We start from the raw sequence: 18,053 nt of genomic DNA on the forward strand, positions 1-18,053 counted from the left end.
CACAGAACACAAACATATGCATGCACACACACACACACACACACACACCCTCATGCACCCATACAAAATAAATAAAATAGTTACCTGTTCACCACTGGATCAAAAGCTTCCACGGTATTTAGGTATGCATTGCCATTATGACCACCAACTGCAAAAATTTTGCCCATCACTGTAGCAATACCCACACCACCCCTAGGAGTAGTGAGCTCTGCTACATATTCCCATTTGTTGTTTCTAGGATCAAACCGTTCAACTGAACTAAGAGGAGAATTATCATCAAATCCACCTATAAAGAGAAAAGATTCCAGTGCTTTAATGAGCTAGATAGCATATCAGTGGTCTCACAATATCAGTGGACAGGAACAGCTGACATTTCTAGAGGGTTGGCAATGTGCAAGCTCTTCACAGTTATGACTTCCTTTGATCCTCATATCTCACCTGGAGAATCAGGGGTTAATATGAATCCTCATTTTACAGAGGAGCAACTGGAGACAGACAGGGGCCACAGAGCTACCAAGCATCTGTGGAAGAACTCTGCCCTCAGAGGTCTTCCTGATGGCAAACACAGGGTTCTCTCCATTGTGGCCCCCACCCCTACCCCAGTTGCCCCTCACACACTACTACTGAGATATCCCACTATCAAACCAGCTTAACTGGGGGAAAACTCACTAGCATTTCTATAGATTATAGAATAATGGAAACTCAACTGGAAAGTTCAGTATTTTGGAGAATACTGAGCAGGGTATTTTGTTTTCTTCTCCCTGGCTCAACATGAAGATCACGTCTGGCTCTCATGGTTCAGCTTCTTCAGAATATCATCTTGGAACAATGAACAGAGTGCTAACCCCTGACATCAGGAAGACTTGTAACATTGATGGACAAAGGCCTCATCTTTTTCAGATTCAGTATCCATATCTGTAAGACTTCACAGGCTTGTGGTACAATGGGTAATGTACCCTGGAAACTTTAAATTATTATTTTAGTTTATTTTTCTCTTAACATTAAGTATATACAAAAAGGAGCACTTTGCTCTGTTCTGAGCTCTGAAAATGCTCAAAAATCTTAGTTTTTTAAAGTCTAGGGAATATATAAAAATTTTTAGATAATAATTTTTTAAAATCGCCTCCCTCAACCCTAAAGGAGTTCGAGTGGCCAACACAACTCCAGTTAGATACACCACAATTTGTGCCTAGGCTGCATGTTTTGGACCACTGCACTGGGTGACAGATAATATACTACTTTGAAATTTCAAAGAGTGAAATATTTAGGTAACTTAATAATTCTCTCTTTCCAGCAAAATTCCTATCTCCATATTTTTCTTTTTAAGCTCTCTCTCTTTTTTTAAGGTTTTTGCAAGGGAAATGGGGTTAAGTGGCTTGCCCAAGGCCACACAGCTAGGTAATTATTAAGTGTCTGAGACCGGATTTGAACTCAGGTCCTCCTGACTCCAGGGCCGGTGCTCTATCCACTGTGCCACCTAGCCACCCCATTAAGCTCTTTTTTTCACATGGACTGAATTGTAGTTCTCTTGTGACTAAGATTTCTCAGTAAATGATTTTCTTTAGCCTACTAGGAGTAGTAATATGCTCAAGTTTAGTTAAGTATTTGATTTTGGAGGTAAACAGAATGCAGTGCCCTGTCTGGGCCCAAACAGTTAAGTGGCTGAGATTGAATTTGCACTCAGGTCTTCTGCCTCCAGCCTGGTGCTCTACCCACTACTCCCACAGAGTTGCCCCACCAGTTACCTTTAGCCACAGTCAACTAATAGCTGTTGGGTAGAAGTCTAATTATTACTAATCAAAAGTGCCGCATTAAATGTCTTGTCTTTCCTGAAGCTACAAAGTTAACAGCCACACAACAAAAGAAGGACCCTGTGATATGAAGGAAGGAACTCTGGAATTAAGAGGCAGAAAAACTCTAGCCCAGTTCTGGGTCCACTTTGTGGCATCTATATGTCTTAGGCCAAGTCATTTTTCTGTTGCAATCATTTGTAGCAGTTTACAAATGATACTTGTACCACCCTAAAGTTTGCAGGGACCTTCTGAAAATCAAATGCTATAATACATGTAAAGTGATAAATGAACATGTTTTTCAAAAATAAAGTTTTAATAGAATTGGTTTGATTTCCCTTACATTGCTTAATATATCTTCCTGCCTTTCCCTATCTGCCTTCCCCCCAAAACCATTTCTTTAAAAAAAAAAACAGTAAAAGAGTTCAGTAAAACCAAGCAACATGCCAAAAAAGTTTGTTGTTACACATAATATTCCATACCCACAGTCCTCATCCCCTGGGAAGAAACAGGAAAACTTGAGGTTTTTATTATTTATTAGATAAAGAATTCAAGAGTTTCAATGAAAATTTAACAGTAGAGGGAATAAGAGGCTGACTTCAAAAGAGCAGAGAGATAAGATTTATTGAGAACAGAAAGATTAGATCAGAGAAGAAAGGACTGAAACTAGAAGATAAAGATGGCAAGAAGATAAGGAGAAATGTTGACTTTAAAGAATAATGATGAGAAGGAAAATACTCTGACAATAAGTGATTATTTGTATTTTTTCTGAAATAGGAATATTAAATTCTCTTAACATTATTTCCTCCTACAATGTCTTTTGGTAATTCAATTTTATATCTCACTTGTTACACACTACTGAATGATAATAGTTCCTCCTCTAGGGGGCCTTTAAAACATGAGCTTATTTCTGCTGATCCTTCATTAAATCATTTATTTTGACTTTTGCTGTAGATAAAATTATAATAACTTCTGCCTGAAGCAAATTTTATTATCATCCTTCATTTTCAAGCTGTTTCACACACATTTCTGGGAGCAAATAGCTGAGCTTTATTTTTTAATTAAATCTGCCATTTAAGAATTAAATCCATTTACAATGAAGGTTATACTTGTTAGATTTGTTTTCTCCCATTTAATTCAATGACTTTGTTACCTACATTGAATATTCTTTTATGAACTTGGTCCTAGTTTCTCTCCAATTTCTTCCTGCTTTTTTTCCCACCCTATTCCAAGTCACCTGAGTTTACTTCAAAAATCCTTTTCTTCTTTCTTTTCCTTGATTGTTCTTCTGTCGATGAGTCCAGATAAAAATACTTTTCAGAATCCTCCCTGCCTTGGTTCCATTACATAATATTCATTTGTGATACTTCAAAAAGTTTTCATTTACCAAATCATTTCTTGTTTCTTCTACTCTAATCAAGTTCAGTTGCACATTCAAGCATTCAAGAGCTTACCCTACTCTTAGTTGTCTATGTTATTATTCATACAAAGTAAAGTTTCTGGGGCAACAAAAGCCTTCCCCTTTTTCCATTTTTTGAGGCTTAATATATATATATATATATATATATATATATATATGTATTTAAATATATATGTATTTAAATATATATGTATTTAAATATATATGTATTTAAATATATATGTATTTAAATATATATATATATATATATATATGTATTTAAATATATATGTATATAATGCCCCCCCAAAAATGGAAAAAGGGAACATACATATATAAATATAAAGTGTGTGTGTGTGTGTGTGTGTGTGTGTGTGTGTGTGTGTTAAAGGTCTTTTCTGATAAGCCAAATTTCTTGAGATCCTACCTAAAGAAGAAATAGTAATGTCATGTTTATAAGTTATAGGGTTTGGTCCATTCCATGTCCTTATATTTATTGTTTATCATAGACCATTATGTACTTCCTTTAGACTTGTTTCTGACCATCCTTGGGGCCCAAATAACGTGTTCTGATAAACTAGAATGTATCCTATTTTCATGAAACAAATAATGGTATAATACATCCTATATTAAGCTATTAAAAATGAGGAAGTAAATTATTTCAAAGATATGGATGTACTTATGTGAACAGTGAGGAATTATAAGACAAAGAGTGAAGTGAGCTGAACCAGAAGAACAATTTATAATACAGCATCAATATTATAAAAAAAAATTTTGAATATGCTTTTAATGAAAAATGAAATGAGCAGAACAATTTAAAGGACAACACTGTAAAAAACAATTCTGAAAGCTGTAAGAATCAATAAATGACCATTCTGATTCCAAAAGACCAATGATAATAATGCTAGTGATGCAGAGAAGTGACAGACATAAAGGTCAATTCATTTTAAGTGAGGTGAGTTAAGAAAAAGTATGTAACTAAGGAGGAAGAAACAATGGGAAATATTCAACAAACATTCAACATGTAAGCATACAGAGAGAAAAACAGTTTGGTAAATAAATTTATCTAATATAACAGCTAAACAAGCAGCAATAGGGAAAAGGTACTTTGGAGGGAGAATAAAGGGAAGGAATAGTCACAAAACAAAAGAGTGACAAAACAAAACAGCTTCTTAATCCTAAAGAGGGGAACAAAAACTATAATCTGAGGAGAGGTGCCTTACATTACTTCTTAGATAACTGGAGAAAGATTAAATAAATTGTTCTTGAATGTAACTCAAGATATTGTGCCCTACGAGATGACACATTTTCAGCAAACTGAACTGACTCAGAGAGTAGAACTAAATAATTTATAGCACAGCAACACTATAAAGACATGTAATTCTGAACTCAGGAACTCTGATGAATGCAATTACCTTTTTTCCCCCCAGAGGATCTATGATGAAATACCTTACTTATTGAAAGGGAATGTTAACAGAAAAAAAAAACCCAGAGATTTTTATTTTTGGACATGACCTCTTTTGAGTTTTTTGGTTTGACTATATTTATTACAAGGATAATTTTTCCTTTCTTTTCCTGCATTTCTAATTGGGGTAAGGAGCTATTTATCAATAAGAATGCCCCAAAAAACAGTAAGAACATTGTTAAAAGGCACATAAGACAAAGTTTAGAAGAAAGTTCAGGTAAGCAGGGCAGTTCATTATGATGATCTATCTTCAAAGTAAGTAGTATGAAATGAAAATATATAGTTTTATAAGGAATCTTCTTTTTGATTTAATTTTTTCAATACTCTTTGAAGATATTAAAAATTCTGAAGAGATACAGATTTCTAAATGTTAGCTCATTATTATCACACAACATCATCTGATCTCTCAAATAAATTTACTTTTCCAGGTTTCTTTATATTTTTATGTTTATTTTTTAAAGTTTCTACTTAGCTCTGGTCTTTTCATGAGAAATGCTTGAAGGCACTATATTCCTTTTTCTTTCTTTCTTTTTTTTTTTAAGGTTTTTGCAAGGCAATGGGGTTAAGTAGCTTGACCAAGGCCACAAAACTAGGTAATTATTAAGTGACTGAGGCTGGATTTGAACTCAGGTCCTCCTGACTCCAGGGCCAGTGCTCTATCCACTGCACCAACTAGCTGCCCCAAGGCACTATATTCCAATTAGAATTCCCCCTATCCCCCAGAGAATACTCAAATCTTCATCATGTTAAGTTCTTCATTATAAAGTTATACATATGTTTTTCCCTTTTGGAATATTATATATTAAACTTTCCTTATTATTTAAAATAGAAACTATCACATTTTGTGTGATCCTGACTTTGTGTTTAGTCATTTCAGTTGTGACCCACTCCTCATGAGTCCATTTGGTGTTTTCTTGTTGGAGATGCTGGAGTGGTTCATCATTTCTTTCTCCAGTTCATTTTACAGATGAGCAAACAGGGAGGAGTGCTCTGCCTAGGTCCACACAATTAGTGTGTGAGGCTGAACTGGAAGGTGGGTGTTCCTGACTTCAGGCCACCTAGCTGCCCATGATCTTGACTTGATCTTTGACCATGTCTCTTTCTGGAAAGTTGCAATGATTTTATCTTGGTGTGGAAGTTCTGAATATTGGCCTATGTCACTCCTGGGACTTTTCATTTTGGGGTTTCTTTCATGAAGTAATGGGTGGATTACAGAGTATAGCTTCATTTAGCTCTTTTGAAATAAGAGATTTAGGAACTTTTCATTTATGATTTCTTGAAATACTGTCAAGATCTTTTTTAAAATTTTTATTTATTTTTAGGTTTTTTGCAAGGCAATGGGGTTAAGTGGCTTGCCCAAGGCCACACAGCTAGGTAATTATTAAGTGTCTGAGGCCAGATCTGAACTCAGGTACTCCTGGCTCCAGGGCCAGTGCTCTATTCACTGTGCCACCTAGTCGCCCCAACATTTCTTAGTTTTGATGGGGCTCCTTTCACTCCATTCTCTGTTGGCTTATCCTCAAGCTTTCCTTGCTACCTTCTTGTTATCTGCTCCATATTCCTTCTCAGTTTGCTTAATATAAATGAATGAATTAAAAAAGGCTAAATACTGGGAATACAAAAGAAAAACAAAAACCTCCTCTTCTCAAGGAGTTCAGATATTAATGACAGAAACAAGACACAGTGGAAGTTTCAACTGGAAAAGTTTCATGGTCCGTAAAGAGGGCAAAGAAAAGCAGATGGTAATGCCTCCTTTTAAGTATTGGTTCCAATGATAAATCCTATTGGTTTATGAAGTGAAACTTCCAGAGAGTGTGAAAGTGTTCTAGACTGGCTTGACCCAGGACATTCCCTGGTAATCTATAACAAAAATTAGACTCCCAGGTCATTCCAGCTAATAAAAAGAGATTAGCTTCACTATACCAGAAGAGGTAGAGTCAACAAGGGTAGATGCCCCAAGTTGAGTCAGCTGAGGGAAACTCCATTGCTGGGCTGTCCAATGTTCTTTACTGGTCAAGTTTGAGAGAGGACCTGGACTTCCTTATAGATGCTTTATGCTTGGGCACCAGACAGTGATGTAACAGTCTAAGTTATCATTATCCTAAGCACCAAGTCTTAAGGATGGCTTTTATACTTTTAAAAGGAAAAACTAGCTTAACTTTTGTTTGTGGGTAGGTTAGAATACTGCTCCTACCATGAAGGACTCTGGAATCAAGAATTTTATTTCCTGAGTCTATAGTAGCTGTGAGTACTAAGAACATAGGCTTAATTGTCATTCACCAGCACAGCTTTGTCCCTCTCTAGAAACTACCTCAGTGTTTTTTCCTATCCAGAGTTGGGAAACTTCATATCATTGAATTTGTGCCACCAGCCCTTCCCTTGGTCTGGAAGACTGGCTTTGTACAATTGGGTTTCCTCCCTCTTGGAGGTTTCAGTTGGTCATCTTTTTCAGGGGATAGGTCAATGAGATGCTTCTCTACCTACCCCCATCTCTTCTTGTTGCAATTTGTTTTGGTGAGGTAGTAGGGCCTGGGGATTATAATGCACTGATTTAATCCCTTCTTTCAAATGTTATAAATTGTCTGCTGATTTAAAAAGTCAGCAATATTGTATCTAAAGCTACAAGTTACATACAATCACCAAACTAAAACATATATTGCTATATTTCTCTTAAGGATGAAGAGGATAAAGAAACAGTTCAGAAACATACATGTAGAAATTCTGTCTTCCTTAAAGCACTCAAAAAATGCTTTGGAAATGATTATCAGAAATCTAGGTATTAGCATTTTTGAAATATTACTTGAAAAAGAAAACTGATTTTGTGACATTACTAACTTTATAAAAAGAAGTGGAAACTCTACTCAAACTAACATTTTATTTTTAATATAATTGTCTTTAAAATAGAGTTTATATTAGAAAAGAAGCTGAAGACACAAGAAACAACTCTAACCTGAAGGAAAGAAATAAAAGAATCAACAATTAGCTCCTCCCTATTTAGATTAACCATAACATATAGATGATGGTTTTGAAACACCATCATTATTCTTACTACAGGAAATTAAAGTGATAATTATGAAAAGGATTTACTACTTACCTACAACATATAAGCAGCCATGAAGCTCACTAACACCATTGCCTGCTCTTCGCTGACCCATTTCTTTAACTTCTATCCATTTATTCAAATGTGGGTCATATCTCTCCACACTAGACAAAGAGGCCAGCCCATCATTGCCTCCCACAGCATAAACATAGTTCTAAATTTTAAAATAGAAATTAAGGCTAGCTTTTGAATTGATTCTACATATTGCCAGTGATATATCTATAATGTATATAAAAGTCATTATTTCATAATATGGTCTTATAAGGAGATGGCATGGCATTAAACACAGAAACACACAAACATTAGTTTTATCTAATTAATTCTGAAAACTGAACAATTTGAAAGAACAGGACAATCTACGATTTTTTTTTGTTTGTTTTTGCAAGACAATGGGGTTTAAGTGACTTGCCCAAAGTCACTCAGGTAATTATTAAGTGTCTGAGTCCGGATTTGAACTCAGGTTCTCCTGACTCCAGGACTGGTGCTCTATCCACTGTGCCACCAAGCTGCCCTGCAAAATATTTTTAACCTGGTACAGCAGTATCTGGGACCCACTAAGCTTCTGAATGTAAAAGGTTAGCAATGTCCCTTGACGAGAAGTCCATTGCTTATTTACAAACAACATATTTAACAGTAAATATTTTAAAGATAGAATTTCATGTCTATAAACATGAGATAATTTACTCTGAAATTGGGCATAATAATAATAATAACAATTCAATAGAAAAATCAAAAGATAACTTACTATTAGAGCTACCGAACCAACCCCTCCTCGTGGAGTATTCATTGGTGCCACTCCACTCCATTGATCAGATTCAATATCATATCTCTCCACATCATTGAAGCATGTATTATCATCTAACCCTCCGATTGCATAAATTGGACCTCCTAGAGAGGCCAAGGCAATTCCTCGCCTAAAAGGCAAGAGAACATATCATTAGCACGTGGGTATTTTCAAGAAGAAAACAGCTTTTAAATGCAAATAATTGGTCAGTGTGCTACTTCACTATCATTACTATTCCAACATTAATATCCTCTTCCTCCTCATCATTTATAAACAACCATTTACTCCTATAAATGCTGACATCTATGGTGAGGGAAAGAAGGAAACATTTATATAGCACCTACTACTATGTGACAGGCACTGTGATCTCCTCATCTGATCCATCAAGGATCCTGTGAGGCAGGGAATCTCCATTTTGTAGCCGAGGACACCAAGACAAAGTAGATCGACTTGCTCAGAGCCACATAACTAGGAACCATCTGAGGCTGAACTCTATTTTCTGGCTGGTTAAAGATGAAAAAGAACTTTAAATCTCCATGACTCTCAGAAGTGGGCAAGAGGGTGTCATGACAGACTGATCCAGAGAAAGAACTGTGCCAAGCCTTTATGTGCAGCAGACACTGTGTAGAGTGCTGCTGGTATAAAGGCAAACAAGGGAAGTAAGCAAGGAAGGACAGGGGAGTGCTCTCTTATTATGCAAGGGTGCTCTCCAAGGACTGAGTCCAAGTTTTGACAGGTTTGATGGTCAGAGAGCGGAGAGCAGAGAGCATGGTTGGGACATGGCAGGAAGGACAACCATATGTTGCACAGTTCAAAACATCTGTTAATCAATAACTTCATATGTATATTGATTTAGTTCAGTAATCTCTCCCTAATTCTTCATAAAATGGTAAAAAGGCAAACAAAAAGTTTTTATGAAATATCTACTCAAGGCACTGTGCTATGTTATATTTAATCTACTTCAATTTTGGATCCTACTAAGAAGTAGCCATTGACATTTACCAACTTAGGGTATGCATTGGGACCCAGATCTATGAAGGATTATTGTGTATAATTCTTGAACACATAAGAAAAAATAACAATTCCCTCTTTTATTTATCACCAAGAAAATAAGCAGCATGACACTGCAGAATAAGTTAACATAATTATGGTAGATTGATTGCACTGAATATGTGTGTAGATGTATATGTTTATGTATGTGTATGAGTATTTTTCAAGAGTCACTTTTAGTTTGAAGATTTTCACCCAATTTATTCAATCAAAAAAAAGTGAATGAAAATGCCTATTGAGAAGGCTATGATATGGAGTTAAAAGACAATCTATAAAGTTCATACATCACTATATACAATTTGTTGCAAATGAACCAGATTGCTCTTCAGAAACTGCAAAGTTGGAGTCATTTACCAAAGGTAAATGAACCAAAGGTACACTTTTTTTTTTTGGTTATGACTGGAATTTATTTTTTTCATATTACCACAATGGTCTTATTGTAAATGTAAACATAATCCCCCTTCCCCCCACAAAGATAGAGAAGCCTCTAGAAAATAAAGTGAGTAGGGGCAGCTAGGTGGCTTAGTGGATAAAGCACCAGCCCTGGAGTCAGGAGTACCTGGGTTCAAATCCAGTCTCAGACACTTAATAATTACCTAGCCGTGTGGCCTTGGGCAAGCCACTTAACCCCGTTTGCCTTACCCCCCCCAAAAAAAATAAAGTAAGTGAAAAAAAAGTATACCTCAGTCTGTATTCAAATACCCTAAGCTCTTTCTCTGGGGTGGATAGCATTCTTTATCATAAGCCCATCAGAGAAGTTGCTTCAATATTTTTTTCCCTCACAGTTGCTATTGCTAGCTGTTATTTCCCTCCATCCTATTCCTCCCCATGCCCCCTTTATTCTATTCTATTCTATTCTATTCTATTCTATTCTCTCTCTCCTTTCACCCTGTCCCTCCTCAAGTGTGTTGTGTCTGACTACCCTCTTCCATGATCTTCCCTCTCTTCCATGATCTACACCGCCCCCCTTCCCCTCCACTGTCCTCTTTCTCCCATCCCTTCTATTTCATTTTTTCCTCAAAGGTAAGATAAATTTCTAAATCCTATTGAGTGTGTATTAGTTATTTCCTCTCTAAGTCACTTCCGATGAGAATGAAGGCTCATTCATTCCCCTTTACCCTCTCCTCACTTGCACTCCATTGCAAAAGCTTTTTCTTGCCTCTTTTACATGAAATATCTTATCCCATTCTACTTATCTCTTTCTTCAAGTACATTTCTTTCTCACTTAGTAAGTCCATCTTTATAATATATTATACCTTCATATTCAGCTCCCTCCTGTGCCTTTTCTAAATGAGCTCCTTCTAACTCCCTAATAAATGAGAAGGTTCGTATGATTTATCAGTATCATCTTCCCAGGCAGGAATACATACAGTTCAACATCATCAAATCCCTCATAATTTGCCCTTCCAGTCTACCTTCTCTATGCTTTGCCTGAGTCCTGTTCTTGAAGATCAATCTTTCTGCTCTGCTCTGGTCATTTCAACAGGGAAATTTGAAAGTCCCCTATTTCACTGAATGTACATCCTTTCCCCTGAAAGAGGATGTTTAGTTTTGCTGGGAAGTTATTCTTGGTCGTAAACCAAGCTCTTTTATCTTCTAGAATGTCACATACAAGCCCTTAATGTAGGAGTTGTGAAATCTTGTACTAACCCGACTGTGGCTCCACAATATTTGAATTGTTTCTTTCTGGTCACTTGTAATATTTTCTGCTTGACTTGGGAGTTCTGTAATTTGGCTATAATATTCCTGGGAGTTTTTATTTGGGGATCTCTTTCAGAAGGTGATTGGTGGATTCCCTCAATCTCTATTTTACCCTCTGCTTCTTAGGATCTCAGGGCAATTTTCTTGGAGAATTTCTTGAAAAATGAAGCCTAAGCCCTTTTCCTGGTCATGACTTTCAGGTGGCCCAATCATTTTTAAATTATCTCTCCAGGATTTGTTTTTCCAATGAAATATTTCACATTTTCTTCTAGTTTTTCCATTCTTTTGCTATTGTTTTATTGTTTCTTGATGTCTCAAAAAAGTCATTAGCTTCCCTTAGCTCCATTTGATACTTAAAGATTTTCTTCAGAGAGCTTTTCTTATCTCCTTTTCCATCTGTCTAATTCTACTTTTTAAGGTATCCCTCTCCTCACTGACCTTTTGAATTGCTTTTTCCATTTGACCTAAACAGGTTTTTAAGATATTATTTTCTCCAATATTTTGGGGGTGATTCCTTCACCAAGCTGCTGACTTGGTTTTCATGATTTTCCCACATCATTCTCATTTCTCTGATTCTTCCTCTACCTCCCTTACTTGATTTTCAAAATCTTTTTTGAGCTCTTCCATAGCCTGAGATCAATTCATATTTTTCTTAGAGGCTTTGGATACGGAAGCTTTGACTTTGTCACATTCTGAGTGTGTGTTTTGATCCTTGAGGGGACCAAAGCAATTATCTATGGTCAGATATTTTTCTTCTATTGTTTGCTCATTTCTGCAGCCCATGATCTTATTTTAACTCTTTGTAAAGGTGGGGTGGAGGACACATTTTTCCAAGCATTTGACAGTTTTTCTAGCTGTTTTCAATGGAAAGCCCCCCACCCCCCAGGGACCTCAATTCCTTCCAGATCTTATAAGAGAGGTTCTGACTGCTCTCCTGACCTGCGGATGACCATAAGCAGCCCCCTGCCCTGAAACTGTGAGGCAGGGTCCTTGTTCCACCATGGCACTATGGGTCCCCAGACTGCAAAGTGGATCTGAGTATGGGCAAAGCAACAGAGTCCTGCACCAGGGATAGCAGAGAGACCTCTGCAGTCTCCCCCGATCCCCTTACTGTAGGCTGAACACTCTGAAAGCAGTTTCTGGGTGGCCAGTCCTGCACCAGGGATAGCCTTAGACCACTGAAATCACTTCCCTTCTTGTCCAAGTACAAATCAGCCATGAGGTGCTCCAGAGATGAATGGAAGTTTGGCTGGAGGATCACTATGAATCGGGAAAGCAAGGGAGCTTCCCTTACCTGAATCAAATCAAGATGTCTTCAATGTCTATCCTTATTGATTATCCTTTTCCTGTTATGGCTAAATCTCCTTTTACTAATTTCTAAATAAGTCATCATTGTGTTCTAAATATCAAACCTAAACTACCAGGAGACTGACCTGAGTTGAGTTCAATCCATAACATTCCCCTCTCACTGTCCCTTAAAAAATTTTTTCACTTGAAATTCACCCAGATGAATTGTATTATTACTTTTTCTGGCTTTTTAAAGTAGTCTTTTGGTAGTCTGATTGGTATGATAAATAAATTAGTTTAAGGACCATAGTCATATTAATTATACTGGCTCAACCTACAAAGGAGTCATTTATAGTTCTCTAAATTTATATTTTGTGGTTATTTTAAATGGAATTTCTCCTATCTATTACTGCTGTATTTCATTGGTTATATACAGAAATTATCATTTATGTGGATTTACTTAAAATATTCAAACTGCTGAAGCTGTGGTTTTAATTTGTGAGTTGATACACCATGTAAACTATCATATCATCTACAAAAAGCAATTGTTTCTTCTTTGCCTATGATAATGGCTCAATTTAGCTTTCTTTTTTTTAAAAGTCAACACTTTTATTTCAAATATTAGTGGTGAAACATTGTCTTTATTTTTGACCTCGATCTTACTGGCAAGACCCCTAGTTTACTCTCATTTTTTATATATATATATATATATATATATATATATATATATATATATATATATATTTGAATATAATGCTGATTGTTGGTTTTACTATTTAATATATTAAAGAAATGTCTTTGTTTTCTAGATCAAAAATAGGTTCTGTCTCTTGTCAAAAGCTTTTTCTGCATCTATTTACATAATCATGACTTCTATGATTTTTGTTTATGCTTTATGTTCACAGTTTTTCCTAATATTGAACTGGGCAATTAGGTGGTGCTCTGGATAGAATGCTGGGCCTGGAGTCAGTAAGATGTATGTTCAAATCTAGCTTCAGATACTTAGTAGCTATGTGACCCTGGACAAATCACTTATCCTGTTCCTTTTCTATAAAATGAGTTGGAGAAGGAAGAGGCAACTCACTTTGCCAAGAAAACTTTAAATGGGGTCATGGAGAGTCAGATATGAATGAAGCAACTTTAATGACAATATTGAACCAACCTTGCACTTATACACTTTGTAATATCTTGCTTTAATCAGTTTAATAGTATTTTAATTTTTTGTAATTTATGGAGCATATTGGACTTACACTTTTTTTTCCTCTGTTTTTGACTTACCTTGCTTTAGGTATCAAGAAAACGTCCTATTTTTATATGTTTATGTAATATTGTTTCAATGTATCAATTATTGTTTACATGTTTGAAAAAATTTACTTATAAATCTATTTGGTCCTGTATTTCCTTTGGTTAATTTTTTTCCTCCTGTGAAACTAGGTCAAATTCTCTATTTTTTGTTCTGTTAATCACATAAGTTAATACTTTTAAAAATATCAATTGTGTGCACTGCCTTTACTGATTTATAATCAGAGAAAATAATTTCCTTTATTTTTTGATTAAATGTAAACTTTAAAAATTTTATTACTGGTATTTTGGTTTTCTTCTTTCTTTTTAAAATATCAAATTAGCTAAATAAATTTCTCTACTGTTCCTTTATTTAAACATATACTCCTAGATTATTAATTCAACAGGGGTTTTTGTTGTTGTTTTGCTTTGTTTTCTGATCTCCTTGATCATTAGAATTTCTATTTTAATGTTAATTTTAAAAAAATTTGTGAGTTTTCTGGTTTTGTTTACATACAAACTCAATCCCATTGGTCTGGAATGTATGCTGTCTCTTTTGTTGATGAAAGTGTTTAGGGTTTATGTTTCTTCCTCAGAATTACACTTTGGTTGAATTCCACATATTTCAGTATATTTTCTAATCAATGTGCTTATGTTCAATAATAAAATGTTTATTGATTTTATAATTTGCTCTTTGATTTAACTGATATAGAACTTAGGAATTTCATTCCATTATGGTTCTTAATAAGAGCTAAGAAGACCAACTTGATTTATGTATAAAGCATAGAAACAATGGCTTCATTTTTTTGTCTGCCCTCCAACAAAAACAGTGAGTACACTTTTCACAGCTTCAATAAATGTCAAAAAAATGTATCCAATAGGATCTTGCAGAATTTCTCAAAAGTAGAAAGGGATAAAAGACATTTATATTTTTTTCTCTTTAAATAATATGTAGGAGCAGCTAGGTGGTGTAGTGGATAAAGCACCGGCCTTGGAGTCAGGAGTACCTGGGTTCAAATCCGGTCTCATACACTTAATAATTACCTAGCTGTGTGGCCTTGGGCAAGCCACTTAACCCCATTTGCCTTGTGAAAAAAAAAAAAAAACCTAAAAAAAATAAAATAATATGTAGAAGCAACTATAATGCTTTTAGTCTTAAATATTAGTTTTTAATCACCCTTGTAGACAAAGACATTCATAGGGGCCTACCTCTTTGTGTTCATTGATGCTTTCATCATCCACTTATTAGTGAGAGGATCAAAGACCTCCATGCTGTCTAAATGTTCATTTCCATCATGTCCACCGACTGCATAGACTTTGCCTATTAAAATAGAAATAACTTTCTTTAATCCACATAAAATCATTTGTGAACAATCTTGACACCAAAAAGTTGCACAAAACGATTGGTATTAGTGGTAACAACTATCAGTATAATTTTATTAGTAACATTAATTAAATGGTTAAGTATACATTATATATATTTTTATATATAATTTTATTAAATTAAAACTTACAGCATTTTCACTGTTCTCCTGCCTGGTAGTCTCCATTCTGGCTTTCTTGGATCCTTTCAAGTTTCAGTTAAAATCCTACCATCTTTAAGAAGCCTTTCTCAGTTCTCTTAAATCTTACTACTCTCCCTCTGAGATTATTCCCAATTTATTCTATATATAGTTTGTCTACTTTTGTTTGTCTCTCCCATTAGCCTTGAAAGCAACAACTGTTTCTTGCTTTTTCTTAGTAAGATTAGTATGTACCCAATAAATTTTAGTTGTCTGAAATGACTAGATTATGTGGACCTACAAGAAAATTTAAAAAAAAAGAACTTGTATTTTCACTTTTAGGTGTTACGATTCTGAAACAGTGTAGGCAATTTTGAAGAGAATTAATTTTTAGCAACTGGGGGGAAAAAAGCCTCTAATCATTAAAAAATACCAAATTCTTTACTCAATTCTAATGTGTTTTGTGATTTTATGTTTTTTGAAGCCCCTATAAAGCAAACAGAATTATTCTAATTTCATTTTTCACTGGCCTTATTTTCATTCTAAAACACATCTCTACACTCTAGATCTATCAATATCTGGTTTGTTTGTTTTTTTAAGGCTTTTGCAAGGAAAATAGGGTTAAGTGGCTTGCCCAAGGCCACACAGCTAGGTAATTATTAAGTGTCTGAGGCTGGATTTGAACTCAGGTACTCCTGACTCCAGGGCTGGTGCTCTATCCATTGTGCCACCTAGCCTCCCCTGATCCATGAATATCTGACTTGACAGAATACACACATGAAATTACCAATTAGAAATTTTGCCTATTGATTGAAAAACTAGGAATTACCTTGATATGCATGCATACATTTATATAGGCATACATGTAAGATGTATACATAAAATGCATATAGGTATACAGTACTTTTAGAAGCTGACAGGATTTATGGATTAGACACTTTAGTCGAGATATAATAATAGAAAAACATCATTACCAACCTCCCACAGATATTACCCCCACATGTCGCCTTCGACTGTTCATTTCTGGTCCAAAGAACCAACTATTTTTGTTTATTGAATAGCATTCAATGCTTCGAAATGGGTCACCTGATCCACCTCGACCACCTACACAGAACAGCACACCTGAAAGAGGAGATGCCAAAGAGTTTAATCTCAGAAACCTTAAATCAGGGAAAGGTTAAAAAAAAATCTACTTACAAAAGAAACTCTCATATTCAGAAAATTACAAGGAAAAAATTGTTTCAAAATGCATTCAGTATAGTCACATTTGTAAAGCAAATGTAAACTCATTCTAAGATTAATCTGAGTCTATGTTATCATTTCCATGAAGACAACTCATTATAAGAATACAAATAAGGATTTCACCAACAAAGTGCACTTTCCTCAGAGAGAAGCCAGCATTTTAGCTATTCAGATCATCTTATCATATAACTTTTATTTAAAAGTACCTAAAAAAACAATATCCTATAACACTTGACAAAAGTGATCTTTTGCAATTTTTGGAGGCAATGCTTCAAATTGACCAACTATTTACATTGAAGACTACTGATTTTAAATGTCTTCATCAACTGACTATAATTTGTTTAACTGAAATCTTTTCAAAATAGTCATTACATTAATTTACTTTTAAATTTTCATATAAAGTGGCACCTAATGTAAGGAAAGCTTTCAACATTTTTTACAATCCAGAAGACTACTACCCTTTCAGTGAAGCAACCTTCCCTATATGAGATCACAGATATAAAGTATGAGAAGTGTCTGTGGAGATCATCTAAACCAATCCCCTCACACTTTACAAATGTGGAAACAGAAGCACAGAGAGAGGTCATGTGAATGTCCCAGATTACATAGGTAGTAAACTATATATCTCGGATGGGGACCTAGGTCCCCAAACTGAGGGTGGGAAAGGACTTCTCCTAATTCTGCCTGCTTCTTTGTGTAACACTCATTGCTTTTGTGTTTAAAAACCCCACATTTTGACACTGATAAATTGGTCAAAGAGTTTTCAGTAAAATTGAGTCTACACTTTGTATTGAGAGAGAGGATACATATTTATAGGAATATTCAGCTATATTTAGTAGTGCTCAAATTAGGAAATTTGTTCCAAATCATTTTGCAAAAAGTTTAACACTCCCAGCCCCAAAAGACATCAATGGCAATCACAGCTCTTCCATCAGCATTTGCTGATGAAAAGGGAAATCAATTACCAGCAGTCTGCTTCCTTGGAGTGGTTCGAATGGAGTACTCAAAGTCAGGCACTGCCCTGCTGCTCAAGTGAAGATGGTAATTTCTTGCTTCATCGAGTAAATCCCTACATTTTAGATTCTGCTTGACAATTTCTTCTTTTGCCACAACACCCATAAGAAAATCAATGGGCAACAATGGTAGTCGAACCTGATGGAATTGTGAAAAGTTGTAGGTATTAAGTTGTCACACTGATGTTAAATACTAATTGGACAGCTAGCTGTGACACTCAACCCCTACCTCTGCTGCAATGACACTCCGTTCTGACCCTAGGTCTTCTTGGCAGGGACCCCCCCCCCATTCCCTGAGATCCCCTTCATGCCTTGCTATCTGCTCCATTATTTTCCCTACCAGAACCTAATCCAAGCTGGCCTTTCCATATGCTGTGCAACTGAACCTTCCTTTAAAAGGAGAGATCTCATCCAATTAGAATGAGTTCCTTGAGAGCAA

General features: G+C 35.5%; 1 protein-coding gene across 12 annotated transcripts in view; it reads right to left on the bottom strand.

Moving 5' to 3' along the window:
• The window catches only part of KLHL8 (kelch like family member 8), a 51,536-nt gene that overhangs the window by 11,717 nt on the left and 21,766 nt on the right, over positions 1–18,053 (bottom strand). For 11 of the 12 annotated variants that reach the window (XM_074228114.1, XM_074228112.1, XM_074228111.1 and 8 more), the window contains 6 exons: positions 17,567–17,753; positions 16,338–16,481; positions 15,067–15,178; positions 8,500–8,668; positions 7,749–7,908; positions 85–286 (listed from right to left, as the gene is read on the bottom strand). In XM_074228114.1, coding sequence (XP_074084215.1) covers positions 85–286; positions 7,749–7,908; positions 8,500–8,668; positions 15,067–15,178; positions 16,338–16,481; positions 17,567–17,753 — 974 coding nt within the window. The remainder of the gene's footprint in view (positions 1–84; positions 287–7,748; positions 7,909–8,499; positions 8,669–15,066; positions 15,179–16,337; positions 16,482–17,566; positions 17,754–18,053) is intronic. The other variant, XM_074228122.1, reaches the window with a different exon arrangement.

Source organism: Macrotis lagotis, chromosome 3 (genome assembly GCF_037893015.1).
Source record: "Macrotis lagotis isolate mMagLag1 chromosome 3, bilby.v1.9.chrom.fasta, whole genome shotgun sequence".
NCBI lineage: Eukaryota > Metazoa > Chordata > Mammalia > Peramelemorphia > Peramelidae > Macrotis > Macrotis lagotis.